General features: G+C 70.3%; 4 protein-coding genes across 6 annotated transcripts; 1 reads left to right on the top strand and 3 right to left on the bottom strand.

The window, feature by feature from the left end:
* Positions 1-193: 193 nt before the first annotated feature.
* On the bottom strand, positions 194-2,686 carry ECSIT (ECSIT signaling integrator). 2 transcript variants are annotated; one of them, XM_054807831.1, is made up of 7 exons: positions 2,487-2,686; positions 2,012-2,378; positions 1,671-1,894; positions 1,382-1,442; positions 1,011-1,159; positions 589-691; positions 194-505 (listed from the first exon to the last, which is right to left on the bottom strand). In XM_054807831.1, exons 1-7 carry the CDS (start codon positions 2,547-2,549, stop codon positions 213-215), a joined length of 1,260 nt encoding a protein of 419 aa, XP_054663806.1. In that variant the 5' UTR covers positions 2,550-2,686; the 3' UTR covers positions 194-212. The 2 variants fall into 2 exon arrangements, with proteins under 2 accessions (XP_054663806.1, XP_054663807.1); XM_054807832.1 differs by having other exon boundaries at positions 589-687.
* Positions 2,687-3,598: 912 nt separating this feature from the next.
* On the top strand, positions 3,599-7,018 carry CNN1 (calponin 1). Its single transcript, XM_054807816.1, has 7 exons — positions 3,599-3,875; positions 4,759-4,880; positions 5,119-5,185; positions 5,318-5,455; positions 5,729-5,839; positions 5,979-6,125; positions 6,572-7,018. Exons 1-7 carry the CDS (start codon positions 3,813-3,815, stop codon positions 6,797-6,799), a joined length of 876 nt encoding a protein of 291 aa, XP_054663791.1. The 5' UTR covers positions 3,599-3,812; the 3' UTR covers positions 6,800-7,018.
* A 564-nt stretch (positions 7,019-7,582) lies between these two features.
* On the bottom strand, positions 7,583-8,776 carry ELOF1 (elongation factor 1). The gene is made up of 4 exons (XM_054808086.1): positions 8,621-8,776; positions 8,295-8,412; positions 8,097-8,167; positions 7,583-8,007 (listed from the first exon to the last, which is right to left on the bottom strand). The coding sequence occupies exons 2-4, from the start codon at positions 8,408-8,410 to the stop codon at positions 7,943-7,945; spliced, it is 252 nt and encodes an 83-aa protein (XP_054664061.1). The 5' UTR covers positions 8,411-8,412; positions 8,621-8,776; the 3' UTR covers positions 7,583-7,942.
* A 99-nt stretch (positions 8,777-8,875) lies between these two features.
* ACP5 (acid phosphatase 5, tartrate resistant) lies at positions 8,876-12,117 on the bottom strand. 2 transcript variants are annotated; one of them, XM_054808084.1, is made up of 6 exons: positions 12,048-12,116; positions 11,331-11,375; positions 10,681-10,926; positions 10,351-10,478; positions 9,828-10,182; positions 8,876-9,397 (listed from the first exon to the last, which is right to left on the bottom strand). In XM_054808084.1, the coding sequence occupies exons 1-6, from the start codon at positions 12,090-12,092 to the stop codon at positions 9,161-9,163; spliced, it is 1,056 nt and encodes a 351-aa protein (XP_054664059.1). In that variant the 5' UTR covers positions 12,093-12,116; the 3' UTR covers positions 8,876-9,160. The 2 variants fall into 2 exon arrangements, with proteins under 2 accessions (XP_054664059.1, XP_054664060.1); XM_054808085.1 differs by lacking the exon at positions 11,331-11,375 and having other exon boundaries at positions 12,048-12,117.
* Between the last annotated feature and the right edge of the window lie 1,543 nt (positions 12,118-13,660).

Raw genomic sequence — 13,660 nt, 5'->3', positions numbered from 1 at the left:
ACACGGCTGGACCAGCCCAGCACGCATGCACGCTTACTTCCGCCAGGCTCTGCCCAGTAGGCGTCTGGGCGGCCAGCCCGCATGCGCGGAGCCCTGCCCGCACTGCCCCCCCCATCCCCGCTCTCCACTGAGCCCATTCCCCCGCCCGCCCGCCCGCCGCCCCGCCGCCCCCCCCCGACACAAGACACCCCTCTTCATCGGCGACACTTCCTTTATTCCCCCGGGGCCATGCTTCCTTTATTTCCCCCGCCCCGGGTGCTGTGCCCATACCCCCGCGGCAGGTCGGGGAGCTCCAGCACCGCGGGGGGGGGAGGCACCTCCCCCAGGGAGGGTGTAGGGGGGTCCCCGGTGGCGCCAGCCGGGGGGTCCCCATCCTGTAGGCGGAAGACGACGGGGGTGCGCCCCAGGACGGGGTTCGCCTCCTGCAGCCCTGCGATCCACTTGCCTAGTGTGTGCCGGTCACCCGCCCCCGCCATGCACAGTGCGAAGACGGGACCCTCCTCCACTGCAGGGGATGGGTCAGGGGGACGGAGAGGGCACGGGGGGGTCCCCTCTCCTCGCCCTGTCCCCTCCCCATCCCCACCTTACCCTCGTCCACATCGAAGTCATCGTCGTCCCAGGGTCCGCGCTCCAGGTCCAGGTCAAGGTGCAAGGGGTAGTACAGGCTGCGCTCGGGGTCTGGGGGGTCTTCCTGGTGGGGCAGGGGGTCCCTCCTACCCGTTCTGGGCCAGAGCTCCCCTCCAGAGCCATGGGGGTCCCCTCCCTCCCTACCTGCCCTAGGCCACAGGGGTCCCATCCCCTCCCGTTCTGGGCCATGGGGGTTCTGTCCCCTCCTGTCCTGGGCCATGGGGGTCCCATCCCCTCCCACCCATTCTGGGCCACGGGGGTCCCCTCTGTTGCCACGGGTAGCCCGTCCCACCCCCTCCAGGGCCGTGGGGGTGTCCTCCGCTTCCACCCCATCCCAAGCAACAGGAAGTTTCATCCTGTCCCCTCCTGTCCCTGGGGCTCACCCGCAGGTGAGGGGGCAGGGGGTCCCCCCGTAGCACGTAGTACCACAGCTGGGTGCTGCGCAGCCAGAGGGAGAATGGCCCCTCCACGAAGACGGGCCGTGCCGGGCCATGCCGCGCCAGCAGCTCCTGCTGCTCCGGGCTCTGGGCGCCTGCAGAGGGAAAAGTTGGGGACCCCACGGCGGCACTGGGGACTCCCTCTCCACCAGGTGCCCCGAGTGCCCGGGTCCCTCACTTGCACCAGGGTCCCCAACCCCACACAGAGTCCCCCCATGTGCCAGATTTCCCCCCAAAACATGGGTGTGTGTCCCCTTCCCGAGAGGCCCACATCCCTCCCACAACACCTGGGTTTCCCTGGGTCCCCCGGCGCTCACCAACGATGTAAGGCTGGACAGAGCCCTCGTTCTCGTTGTCCCCCTCATCTGGCACTGGCCGCTGTGGGAGGGAGACGGTCGTCACCAGCCACCCCTTAACGGCCCAGGGACACAGGGGCCTTGTTGTGGGGGTCCCCAAGGGTCCCCATCCCTGCATCTCCCATCCCAGCATCCCACCCAGCTGTCCCTGTCCTCGACCCCCATCCCCATTCCATCCCCCCGACAGACAACGACTGGTGCGTGTGTGCCCCCATCTGCCCGTCCCCACGTCCGCCCACCACGTCCCCACCTGGTAGACGGTGATGTGAGCGTCAGGGTCGTTAGCAATACGGCGCAGACCCAGGCAGGCAGCAGCCAGGCCCGGGGGGGGCAGGACGGAGGGCAAAGGGTGGGGGTCCACGTGTCGAAGCCGCGGCAGCCAGTACAGCATCCGCTGGCACTTGCGGACGGGACGGCTGCGAGGCCCAAAGACCCCCAGGAGCAGGAATCGTGTCTCCGCATCTGGCACCACGCCTGCACGGGGAACCAACGGCATCCGGGTGGGCGCAGGGACCCTCCCAAAGACCCCGGTACCCCCTCTCCAGGGTGGGGAGTAGGCTGGCACCCCCCCTTACCCCCACCGGCACCCACCGTATCGTTCCATCTGCTCCAGGATCTGGAGGCCGCACTCCTGCTGCTGGGGGAAGGGTGCCAGCAGGCGCTGGATGGGCCCGCGCGGCACCCAGGGCCCGCGGGGCAGCAGGCGCAGCAGGCGGTGGTAGGCCTCCCGCTCCCGCGCCACCCCCAGCGCCGGCATCGCCGCCAGCGCCGCCGCCACCAGCTCCAGCCGCCCCACGCGTCGCCCGGGTATCCGTTCCAGAGTCTCCAACGCCGCCGCGAAGGCCGCGGGACCGCGGTCGTTGTCCTGAGCATCGCGGGGGGGGTCACGCCGTGCCGGGGCCCCCGAGGCCGGGTCCCCCGCGGGGCGGCTGCTGTGTCGGCTCATGCTGCGGGCGACCTGGGAGGGAGACAGCGGGTAAGGCTGGGGAGCCGGGGGAGGGGGGTGCTGGGCTCCCGGTGCCGCCGCCCGCCCGAGCCCCGTGTCTCCCTCGCGTCCCCCCGTTACCTGCGAGGGTCCCCAGCCCCCCCACAGCCGCCGGGACAGCGCGTGGGCCCAGTGCAGCCTCATGGCGCCGCGGGGTCGCGCCAGAGGTCAGAGGTCACGCTCAGACACCGGGATTCCCCCGCGGGGTCGCGCCGCCGGGCGCCGCCATGTTGCCGTTGACCCCACCACCGCCGTCGGCGAGCGCTTCCGGGTCACGAGGCGGGGCCTGAGGCAGAGCCAATCCCCGCGCGCTTCTCGCCTGGGGGCGGGGCCCGGGCGGTGATTGGCGGCGCGGGGGAGGGCGGGGCTCGAAGGGGTTCCCCGTGACGTCAGAGCGGGCCCCACGGATGAGTTCAGAGCCGGGGTTACACCATGAAGTCAGAGCCGGGGATACACGATGATGTCAGGAGTGGGGACAGCGGTGGCCTTAGGCATGGCTGGGAGATGTCAGAGCCTAGGGGCCCGCGGTGATGTCACTTGGGGCACAGTGACGTCAGAGCTGCAACGGCTGCTATAAATGGAAACGGCAGCTCCGGATGGGATGGGGCGCCTTCCCCCCCCCCCCCCCCCCGATCCTTGGGTCTCCCGGAGCGTCGCCTTCCGAGGCCGCGGGACTGGGACCGGGACCCGCATCCCCCCCGGCCGGGTCCCCGTGGGGCGGTGGGGGCAGAGCCTGGACACCCGGGTCCCCCCGGCCGCGGTCCGGGGGTGGGGGGGGTGGGGTGGAAGGCGCATTCCCCACCCGTGACGAACCGTCCCGCCCCCCCCCTCCCGGGGCTGGCGGAGTCCGATCCCCTGACGGCACCGGGAGGACCCGGCGTCCGGACGGCCCCGCCCCCCTGGAGTGGGGGGACCCGGGGGGGGTACACAGCGGGGGGGGGGGGGGGGGCATGGGCAGAGGGACAGGAGCAGGGATGGGGGGACGGGGGGGGGCGGGAGACGGGGAGGATGAGGATGGGGAAGGGATGAAGGAGGCGGAGGGGAGGTGGGGAGACTGGCCCGGGGCTCCCCTACCCCCCCCCGCCCCCCCCCGGAATCCCCCCGCTAAATGTGGAAAAAATGACGCCACCACCCGCCCCGCGGTGACGTCAGCGCGGCGGGTGGCAGGGATTGGTTGGCGACGATCCCGGGTCGGGGGGGGCTCCGCGCCCTCCGCCGACTTTTAAAAGTGGCGGCGGCGCCGGGTCGGGACCGGGACGAGCGACCCGGGAGGAACCGACCCGACCCGACGGCACCGACCGGACCGGGGCCGAACCGAACCGAACCGAACCGGGACAGACCCGGACCAGCACGACCCGAGCCATCCCGCTCCATCCCGCCCCACCGGGACCCTCCCGCACCGACCCCATGTCCAACGCGCATTTCAACCGCGGGCCGGCCTACGGGCTGTCGGCCGAGGTGAAGAATAAGGTGGGCGGGACCGGACCGGACCGGGCAGGACCGGACCGAGTCCAGCAGGACCGGACCGACCCCACCGGGGTGGAGGCGGCAGGACCGGGGCGGGGGGGGGGGAGGACTGGGGCGGGGGGCGGGGGGCGGGGGCAGGGCCGGGCGCTGTCCCTGGTGCTGGGTCCCCCCCGCCGTGCCTCAGTTTCCCCACTCGACGCCCCGCGGGGTGGGGGGGGACGCCCCGTCCCTCCGGTCGCAGCCGCCTGCGGGAAGCGGCGCGGGAAGGGTTAACCCCGGGGGGGGGGGGGCTCTGGCTGCCCGGGGGGGGGCCCTGCCGCCCCCGGCCCCGCCGCGCACCCTTATAAGGCGTCGGAGCGCGGCGGGCGGGTGGCGGCGGCCCGGGGCTATATATGGGCAAAGGTTCGGCGGGCCCGGGCGGACGGGTCCTCCCGGGGGGGGGGGGGGCGGAGGGGGGGGGAGAGCGGGCGGGCGGCCGGGTCCTGCCGGGGGGGGGTGGGGGGGCCCAGGCGGCCAGGTCCCCCCTCACTCCGCGAGGGTACATGTCGTGTGTGTGTGTCCCCTGCCTCCCCGCACCCCACCCTCCCCGCACCGGGGGGACCCCACGGTGGGGGGCCGAGCTCGTGTGTCACCCCCAGCATGACACACCCCCCTTCCGTGTCCCCCCCACCTGACACCATCCCCCACGTCCCCTGAGGGGGTCCCCCATTCCCCCCATCCCTCTGATGGGGTCCCCACATCCCCCTGACACCGTCCCCCCCCCGTGTCCTCCCGACACCATGCCCTGCGACCATGTCTCCCGTCCCTGCTGACGGTGTCCCCTCATCCCCCCGTCCCCCCCCGACGGTGTCATTCCCCCCCCCCCGTGTCCTGTTCCCTCCCCCAGCTGGCGCAGAAGTACGACCCGCAGCGGGAGCGGGAGCTGCGCACCTGGATCGAGGGGACCACCGGCCGCCGCATCGGGGACAGCTTCATGGACGGCCTCAAGGACGGCGTCATCCTCTGCGAGTATGACCCCTTGACCCCTGACCCCAACCCTGAACCAGGCTGTCCTTTGGAAGGGTGACCCATCCCTGACCTCTGACCCCAACCCTGAACTGGGCTGTCCTTTGGGAGGGTGATCCACCCCTGACCCCAGGAGCTCAGGCTGACCTTGACCCCAGACCTTAACCTTGTCCCTTGCCTCCTGACCTCACCTGGGCTGACCCTGACCCCTATGGGTTGACCCCTGACCCCCCCCCCCCAGGCTCATCAACAAGCTGCAGCCCGGCTCTGTGCAGAAGGTTAACGAACCCGTCCAGAACTGGCACAAGGTGAGGGCACGGCAGGGGGTGTGTAGCAGGATTTTTGGGGGGGAGAGTCCCACGGGGCTCAGGGGTCATCCCGTTCCGCCTCCCCCCCCCCCCAAATGTGGGGGTCCCGTCTCTGAGCTGACCCTCGTGCAGCTGGAGAACATTGGGAACTTCCTGCGGGCCATCACGCGCTACGGGGTGAAGCCACACGACATCTTCGAGGCTAACGACCTCTTCGAGAACACCAACCACACACAAGTCCAGTCCACCCTCATCGCCCTTGCCAGCCAGGTGACACTCAGGATCCCTGGGGGGGGGGGGACACGGACACGTGACACTGGGGGGGGTCCCTACAGCCCCAGGTGGGTCCACTGTGTCCCCCCATCGCCCTTGTCTGCTGGGTGATGGGAAAAAATGGGGGTTCAGGGGAGCCCTGGGGGGGGTGCGTTGGAGTCCCAAGGAAGTTTTGGGGGGGAATTGGGGATAAATGTGGGTCGGGGGGGGGTGGTGTCTGGAGGGGTGAGGGTCTGTGGGCCCCCCCCCGAGCCCCAGGGTCTCGCGCAGGCCAAGACGAAGGGGAACAACGTGGGTTTGGGGGTGAAGTACGCGGAGAAGCAACAGCGGCGTTTCCACCCTGAGAAGCTGCGTGAGGGCAGGAACATCATCGGCCTCCAGGTAACACGGGGGGGCATGAGGATGGGGGGGGCGGATTTTGGGGGGATTGCAGGGCACACGGGGTGCCCGAGGGGGGTCTTTTGGGGGGGGATGGGACACACAGGCTTTCGCTGACTCGTCCCTGCCCATCCTCTCCCAGATGGGCACCAACAAGTTCGCCAGCCAGCAGGGCATGACGGCGTACGGGACGCGGCGGCACCTCTACGACCCCAAGTTGGGGACGGACCAACCCCTGGACCAGGCCACCATCAGCCTCCAGATGGGCACCAACAAGGGCGCCAGCCAGGTGAGGGCAGAGGACACCGAGGACGCCATGCCGGGGGGGACATGACACAACACGCACAGGGACACTGCCATCCCTGCGGGGACCCTGCCATGTCAGGCTGGCCTGGGATGGGGACACGGGGGGGGGGACGGACGTTGGTGTCCTGAGTCAGGTAAAGGGATCTGGGGACATGGAGGGGTCATGGGGACCCCATGGGGACTGGGGGGCTGACAGGGAGGTCCCCAAGGCCCCCTGAGAAGGCTGAGGGACATCTGGGGAGAAGGACCCTCCATAAAGGACAAGGGACCCCCTCTGGTCCCCTGGAGAGGACAGGGGACCTCTCAGACCCCATGGGGAGGCCAAGGAACCCCTTGGGGAGACCAGGGGACCCCACAGCAAGGCCAAGGGACCCCCTTGGGGAGGCCGATCCCTCTGCCCCCCCCGCCAATTGCTGCCCCTACCCCCAGGCGGGAATGACGGCACCAGGAACAAAGCGTCAGATCTTCGAACCGTCCCTGGGCATGGAACACTGCGACACGCTGACCATTGGGCTGCAGATGGGCAGCAACAAAGGCGCCTCACAGCAGGGCATGACGGTGTACGGGCTGCCGCGGCAGGTTTACGACCCCAAATACTGCGGTGGCCCCGAGCTGCTGGGTGAGGATGGCCTCGACGGCTTCTACAACTCCCAGTAACCGCTGGCGAGCGGCTGCTTGCACCGCACCGCCCTGCCCCGACGCAGGGACGCACCGCAACGACCTCACCGCGCCCCCAGCCCTGCGGGGTCAGCTCGGCACGGGGGGGTTTGGCATGGGGGGGGGGGGGGGGGGGTGTTGGCCCCACTGCCGCCTGCTTCCCCCCCACCTCCGTGTGAAGCCACCAAGGCACAATAAAAGCCACATGCAAACCTGCCACCTCCGTGGGGGACAAAGCACAACAGCACGGGGGATGGCAAGGTGGGGGGGGCTACAGGGGATGGTGAGGCAGGGGGGGACAGAACAAGGTGGCTGGGGCAACAAGGCACAGAGATGGGACAAAGATGGGGGGACACCAAGACACAGAGGGGACACAACACTTTGACGGCTGGACAGCCTGATGGCAGCGTAAGGGGACGGGGGTGACCCTGGCCACCCGGATTCCCCATGTCGGGGCAGGGCTGAGCCTGGGGTGACCCCTACAGAACCCCCAAATTCCCGGCCCCAGCCCCTCCTACACACTCGTGATGACAAAGTTGACTCTAACGAGGTCCTTGGAGGGGGGGGGTAACAGGGTGCCCAGGTTTAGGAGCTGTTGGCTGAGGGCGACAATTTGTGAAACCAGAGGAGCTTCGTTAGCACCGCTGGAGCCTTGTTAGGGCCTCTGCATTGCCCAGCCCCCCCCCACCCCATGGGCCCGACCGACCCCATGGGGCCATCTCCATGTGTCCCCACGTGTCCCCTCGCCACGGCGCCACCAGTGACAAGGACACAGAGCCCCAGCCCAGCCCCGAGAGGGCATTTATTCAAGGGCGGCTCTGCCAAAACGCGTCGCCCGCGCGCCTGGCCCCTGTCCCCACATCGCCGCTCCTGCGCAGTCCTCGCAGCTTGCTGGCGAGCAGCAATTAAACACCCGGCGTGAGGACAAGTCGCAGCGGGGCTGGGCAACCCCCCTCCCCAAGAGCAGGGGTGCCATCCCCAGGTGACGACACGTCCTGGGTCCCCATTGAGCTGGAGCCCCCTGCGCCCAGGGATAGAAAAGTGGAAAATAGAAAGAAAATGCCACAAAGGGGTGGCAGGGATGGGACACCCCCCCCCACCCCACCCCTGGGGTTGTGCTGTGGACAGGGGGTGCCCCAGCCACTACTGGTTGGCAGCTTCGCAGGCATCGATCCAGTCGCTGTAGACGTCCACTGGCTCCGACAGGTCTCAGGGGGACGTTAAGGCACTAACAGGGAGGCAGAGGAGGGGTCGGGGGGGTGTCTGGGGAGGTCGCGGGGGGGTCCGGTAAGGATACAGGTGATGGGCGTCTGGAACTCCTCCAAGCAGACGGTGCAGGAGATCACCCCCGTGTTGCGGGCACGGTCCCTGGGGGCAGCAGGGGACAGGCTGCTACGGGGTGGCCACCGGCCGGGTCCCCTCCCGGGCTGCGACCCCCCTCCCAGTCGGGCCTCCTCCCCGGGGCCGTGACGCCCTCCCTCCCCGCCCCGCTCACATCTTGACGTCACAGGACTTCTCGTGGTTGCAGAAGGGGCAGGTGAACTGCGTCTCCAGCGTCCCCGTCACCTTCTTTTTCGGCGGCGGCTTCCGCTTGGACTTACGGCGCCCCATGGCTGCGGGAACACCGACGGATCCGCTCAGGGCCCGACCGGACGCAGCTCCTCTCGGGGCCTAGCGTCCAGGAGTCCCCGCGGGCGCGGCCACGAACCGTAGCGGGCCACAATGGGGACGAGTTCGACACCCCGGCCCCCTGCACCCCCCGGTCGTATCCCCGACCCCCCAGGACCCCCCCAGGCCCCCTCGGGACACTCCGAGCCCCACCTGCCGCCTCGTCCCGTCCCGCTCCCGCCGCGTTTCCCCCGGCGACAGGCACTTCCGCTGCGTTGACCCGGAAGCAACCCCCACTCCGTCCCGCTGATTGGGCGAAGGGACGCGCGATCCCAGCCAACCGACGCCGGGGGGCGGGGTCTCAGAGTCACCACGTGACCCGAAGGTTGCCCGCCCTCCCCCGCGATTTGAGGCGAAACGCGGCGGATTTGGGGCGATCGATCGTCGCGGCTCCGGGGCGGCGGCGGCTCCGTCCAAAACCCTTTATTGGGGAAGGGGTGGGGTGGGGTGCGGGGCCCGCGCTGGGGGCTCCCACGGGGCTTTGGGGATCCCCGAGGTCAGAGGTCGCTGGGGTCCCGCCCCATGTCTCCAAGGTCAAAGGTCACGGGGGGGCCCGCCCTGCACCCCCACGGACACCGGGGACACCGGGGGGGCCGTGACAGAGCTCCTCCCGTGCCGGGGCGGCCCCCTGCCACGTGTTCCCCGGCTCTGCCGGGGTCAGGCGCCGCATGTCTCGGGCACGGGGGTCAGAGGTCAGAGGTCACGGGGCGGCAGGGCCACGCGGTAGAGGACGCGGCCGGTGGCCTCCAGGAAGGTGACGGTGGCTGCGTGGGCGTCCAGGCGCAGGTGGGCGAAGCCGCCAGGGGACGAGGGCGGCCCGAAAAAGAAGCGGAGGGAGCCGGGGGGCACAGCCCCCCCGTGGTGCTGAGACCCCTCCATGAAGTTGCCGGCGCCGCTCACCACGTAGCCCACCCCCCCCTCTGCCAGGAACTGGGGGGCAAAGGGGGGGGGGGTCAGGGGTCCGCACGCCCGGGTCGTGTCCCCTCAGGAATTGGGGGGGGCAGCGATGGGGGTCTGGACTCCCCTCCACCCCCCGTAGCTGGGTCCCTGCCCCTCCCCTCAGGAATTGGGGGGCAGCGATGGGGGTCTGGACTCCTCCCCCCACCCACAGCTGGGTCCCTGCCCGCCCCCCTCCCCCAGGAATTGGGGGGGTGTCAAGGAGACAGTGACCCCCTGGGGCCAGAGGGGTGTCCCTGGCCACCAGGGTCCCATGGAGGGGACTGGGGGGTTCCTTGGCTGCCCATGTCCCTTTGGGGGGGGGCCATGCCAGCTTTTTGGGGGAGGCTCCCTAGACACCGCAGGCTCACAGAGAGATTTGGGGGGTCCACCAGAGGCTGGGGGGGGGGGGGCATGGGCTTACCTGCAGGTTGTGATCATGGCCGCAGAGGTAAGCGGTGACGCGGTGACGCCGCAGCAGCGGCCGCAGCAGCTGCACCAGGCAGGCGGTGGGACCGTGCTCGGCCACCGACCACACCGGGTAGTGCCCAGCCACCAGCACGTAACGGTCGTGCCGCGCAGCCGCCAAGCGTCCCCGTAACCAGGTCAGCTGCGCCGCCGCCGCTGCAGCGTCCCGGGGACCCCTGGGGGCACCCCCCTCCGTCCCAAAGTCATCCCCGCCGCCGCAGAGCAGCACCGTGTCCAGCACCAGCAGCCGGGCAGAGGTGTTGGTGCCCGGCAGGGAGAGGCGCAGGCTGTAGTAGTAGTGTGGGAAGTGCCTGTGGGACACGGAGGGGCTTGGGGACACCCTGGGGACACCCTGGGGGGGCGTGGGGACACCCTGGGGACACGGGCAGGCAGCCACGCCAGGGAACAGCAGCTGCCCAGGGGTCCTGACTGTGCCAGGGGGGTCCCTGCCATCGGGGGGGGTGGGGGGGTGTCCCTACCATCGGGGGGAGTGGTGGCTGTACGCCAGCTGCGCGGTGACGTTCCCAGCATGGTCGTGGTTCCCGGCCAGCAAGAACCAGGGCAGCTCCTGCAGCCCCGGGGCCGTGAACACCCGCTCGAAGGTCTCCTGGGGGGACAACGCACGGGTGGGGGAGACATGGGGGGGGGCGGGGGGACACAGGGGGGGACAGTGAAAGAGATGGGGATATGGGATGGGGATGTGGGAGCCAGCCAGGCTCCCCACGACCGCCCTGGGGACATTCGGGTTCCCCTCAGGTACCGGGGTCCCACGCCCTGCATTTCAGGGTGCCCCCACCCTAGAGCCATACCTCGAAGCGGGGGTCCCACTCGTCCCGCACCCCCTCATAGTAGAAGTTGTCCCCAAGGCTGAGGACAAAGTCGGCGCCGAGTTCGGTGGCCGCGCGTCCCATGGCCACTGCTGTGGCCACCTCGCGGGGGGTGGCGAAGGGGGGGTCAGGGACCCCCCCCCAGTCACCCACTGCCAGGAACTGCACCGCTCCCTCAGGGCCTCCCCCGGCCACCACCGTCACCGTCAGCCACAGCAGCACCAGCATCTGCAGATGGTGCCCAAGGGAACTGGGGGTCTGGGGGGGGTCCCAGGGGTCTGGGGGGTCCCAGCTCCCACACATGGGACCCAGGTGTCGGGGGGGGGGCACATGTCTCAGGAGGTCCCAGGGGTCCTGTCCTCCCCCCCCAGGACCCGAGTGTCCGGGGGGGCCCAGGGGTCTGGGGGGTCGCAGGGGTCCTGGCCCCCCACCCACGTGCCCAGATGTCCGGGGGACACAGGGGTTCCAGCCCCCACCCACGGGACCCGGGTGTCCGGGGGGGACACCCCAGCACCCCCCCTCCCCCGGGGCAGGACAGGATCTGGTGCAGCACGGAAAGGGCCCCCCCAGCCCCCCTGCCCCCCTCCGTGGGCTGCCGGGACAGGACCCCACGGGGCCGGGGGGCCACTCACCCTCGCGTGTCCCCTCGCGTGTCCCCTTGCGTGTCCCCTCCGGCGCTTTATGGACCCAAAAGGGGAAGTGGGGTCGCGCCGCCCGGTGCCCCCCCCCCCCGGCCCCGCCGTCACCTGACACCTCGCGGTGACACACGCGGGGGGAGGGGGGGCACTGGGGACACGGGGGGCACTGGGGACACGGGGGGCCCGAGGGGGGATCAGCCCTGGCCTCCGCTGGAAATCCCCGAAATGCCCCAAATCCGCTCGGGCCGCGGCCACGTCATGGCTGATGCGGGACCCCGGTGTCCGGGAGTGCCCCCCCCGGGACCCAGATCTCACACTGTGTCCCGTCCCGTGTCCCCTCCCCTCCCCGGGACCCCGGTGTCCGGGAGTGCCCCCCCCGGGACCCAGATCTCACACTGTGTCCCCCCCAGGACCCCGGTGTCCGGGAGTGCCCCCCCCGGGACCCAGATCTCACACTGTGTCCCCCCCAGGACCCCGGTGTCCGGGAGTGCCCCCCGCCACGGGGGACCCAGATGTCCTACTGTGCCCCACCCCCCTCCACGGAGGACCCAGGTCTCACACTGTGCCCCCCCCCCCCCCCGTGTTTTCCAACGAGGCCACGTGCAGCAGGGGATGGGGGTCAACTGACCGCCTGGGTCCCTTCCGGGGGGGGGGGGCACCCCAATCGCTGCCCTTCCCAGTCCCACCAGTCTGCCCGGTTCCGCATCTCACCGGCCGAGCGGGGGGGGTCGAGGGCGTGCGGGGGGTCCCGGACATTCGGGTCCTCTCCAGCTGCGGGAGGGGCAGCGCGTGGCGGGGGGGGGAGGGGCAGGGACACCTGGGTCCCTCCGGGTGGGGGTGGGCAGCGCCCTTTGCCTCTTGGAGCGGCGGGGGAGGGGCCCGGACACCTGAGTCCCTCCTGCCCCCCCCGCCCGCCCCCATGCGCAGAATGGGCAGAAATCAGCCAGTTTTGGGGCTGCCCCTGGGGTGTCCGCGACCCCCCCCCCCCCGTTCCGGGAGGGTGACGGAGTTCTGCCCCTCCCCCGGGGCAGAGGACCCGGGCGACCCCCCCTCCGCGCCCCCCCCCCCCCCCCACGGGGAACCCATCACGGTGGGCACCCCGTTGCTAAGGGCACCCCGTTGCTAAGGGCACCCCGTTGCTATGGGGACCCCGTTGCCGTGGGGACCATCTAGGGGCCGCGGCTCTTGCCGGCGCGGCCGCTGGGGGACGCAGCCCCCCCCCCCCCCAACGCCCCGTGGCCCCCCCCCACGCCCCCCGTGGGCCGAGGCGGGCCGAGGCGGGTACGACACTTTATTTCCTTTTTTTATCTCTTTTTTTTTTTTTTTTTGCCCCTTTTCCGCGGATTTTTCCTCCTTCCCGCTCGCGGGCGGCGCCTTTTGGGGTTTTTTTGTGTTTTTGGTTTTTTTTTTCTTTTTTCCTTTTTCTCCTCGGTCTGGGGGGGAGGGGCCGACCCACCCCCACGGGAAATGACGTCACTACCACGTGCGGGGGTGAGGGGCGACCCGGGGGGGGGGGTGTCCCCAAATGTGCAACGCTGGTGGTGGAGGGGGGGGGGGGGGGCTCCGAGAGCGACGCCCCCCAACATCGCACCCCCCCCCCCCGGGTTTTGGGGAACGACGACACGGGGGTCCCGAAATCGGGGTACCCAGAACTTGGGGAGGTTCCCACTGCCTGGGGAGGGGCCCATTGCTGGTGGGGGGTCCCCAAATGTTGGGGGCCCCATTGCTGGTGGGGGGCCCCAAAGGAAGGAGGGGGGCCTAAATGGAGGGAGCCCAAAAATTGCGGGGTGCCAGTTTCCCGAGGGGGGGGGAGGGGGGCACTGCTGGTGGGGGTTCCAAAAACCCGGGGGAGGGAGCCACAAAGAGGGGGTTCACCCCAGAGCGGGGGTCCCCAAAACGGGGGCCCTAACGATTGTCCCCATTTTGGGGGGGGGCCCATGGCGGGGGGGGGGGGAAGGCACACGGGGGGGGGGGGTCTAAGGCAAACGCAATTTTGGTCCATCTGACCCCAAAACCCGGGGGCCGGGGGGGGGCCGTGACCCCCCCAAACTGCCCCGGGGTGGGGGGGCCCTATCCCATCCCCCCCCCGACACCAAAATCAGCCAAAGGTGCAGGAAACCCCAAAAAGAGCAAAATGCCCCCAAATCCCCCCCCACATTCCCCCCTCCCCCCGTTATGGGCCCCGTGTCAGGATTTGGGGACCCCAGTGACCCTCAAAACTTGGGGCCAGAGCAAAACTACCCAAAATTGGTAAAAAACACAAAATTTCCGGGGGAGGGAGGGGGCGACCCCTATGGGTAAAATCAAGGAAAATTGGGGAATTC

This window comes from Grus americana, chromosome 33, assembly GCF_028858705.1.
Source record: "Grus americana isolate bGruAme1 chromosome 33, bGruAme1.mat, whole genome shotgun sequence".
In the NCBI taxonomy this organism is placed as follows: Eukaryota; Metazoa; Chordata; class Aves; order Gruiformes; family Gruidae; genus Grus; species Grus americana.
This window is presented reverse-complemented; position numbering and strand designations above follow the sequence as displayed.

Bases quoted from the DNA above. Each gene is read 5' to 3' on its own strand.
- ACP5 (XM_054808084.1), bottom strand. From the start codon at position 12,092: ATGTCCGGGACCCCCCGCACGCCCTCGACCCCCCCCGCTCGGCCG. The intron at 10,479-10,680 runs GTATGGCTCTAG...TTGTCCCCCCAG, and splicing joins AGTGGGACCCCCGCTTCGAG to GAGACCTTCGAGCGGGTGTT. The intron at 9,398-9,827 runs GTAAGCCCATGC...TTTGCCCCCCAG, and splicing joins GCCATGATCACAACCTGCAG to TTCCTGGCAGAGGGGGGGGT.
- ECSIT (XM_054807831.1), bottom strand. From the start codon at position 2,549: ATGAGGCTGCACTGGGCCCACGCGCTGTCCCGGCGGCTGTGGGGGGGC. The intron at 1,160-1,381 runs GTGAGCGCCGGG...TTCCCTCTGCAG, and splicing joins TGTCCAGCCTTACATCGTTG to GCGCCCAGAGCCCGGAGCAG. The intron at 506-588 runs GTAAGGTGGGGA...CATCCCCTGCAG, and splicing joins TGACTTCGATGTGGACGAGG to TGGAGGAGGGTCCCGTCTTC.
- ELOF1 (XM_054808086.1), bottom strand. From the start codon at position 8,410: ATGGGGCGCCGTAAGTCCAAGCGGAAGCCGCCGCCGAAAAAGAAGGTG. The intron at 8,168-8,294 runs GTGAGCGGGGCG...TGCTGCCCCCAG, and splicing joins AAGTCCTGTGACGTCAAGAT to GGACCGTGCCCGCAACACGG. The intron at 8,008-8,096 runs GTATCCTTACCG...CGTCCCCCTGAG, and splicing joins GTTCCAGACGCCCATCACCT to ACCTGTCGGAGCCAGTGGAC.
- CNN1 (XM_054807816.1), top strand. From the start codon at position 3,813: ATGTCCAACGCGCATTTCAACCGCGGGCCGGCCTACGGGCTGTCGGCC. The intron at 4,881-5,118 runs GTATGACCCCTT...CCCCCCCCCCAG, and splicing joins GACGGCGTCATCCTCTGCGA to GCTCATCAACAAGCTGCAGC. The intron at 5,840-5,978 runs GTAACACGGGGG...ATCCTCTCCCAG, and splicing joins GGAACATCATCGGCCTCCAG to ATGGGCACCAACAAGTTCGC.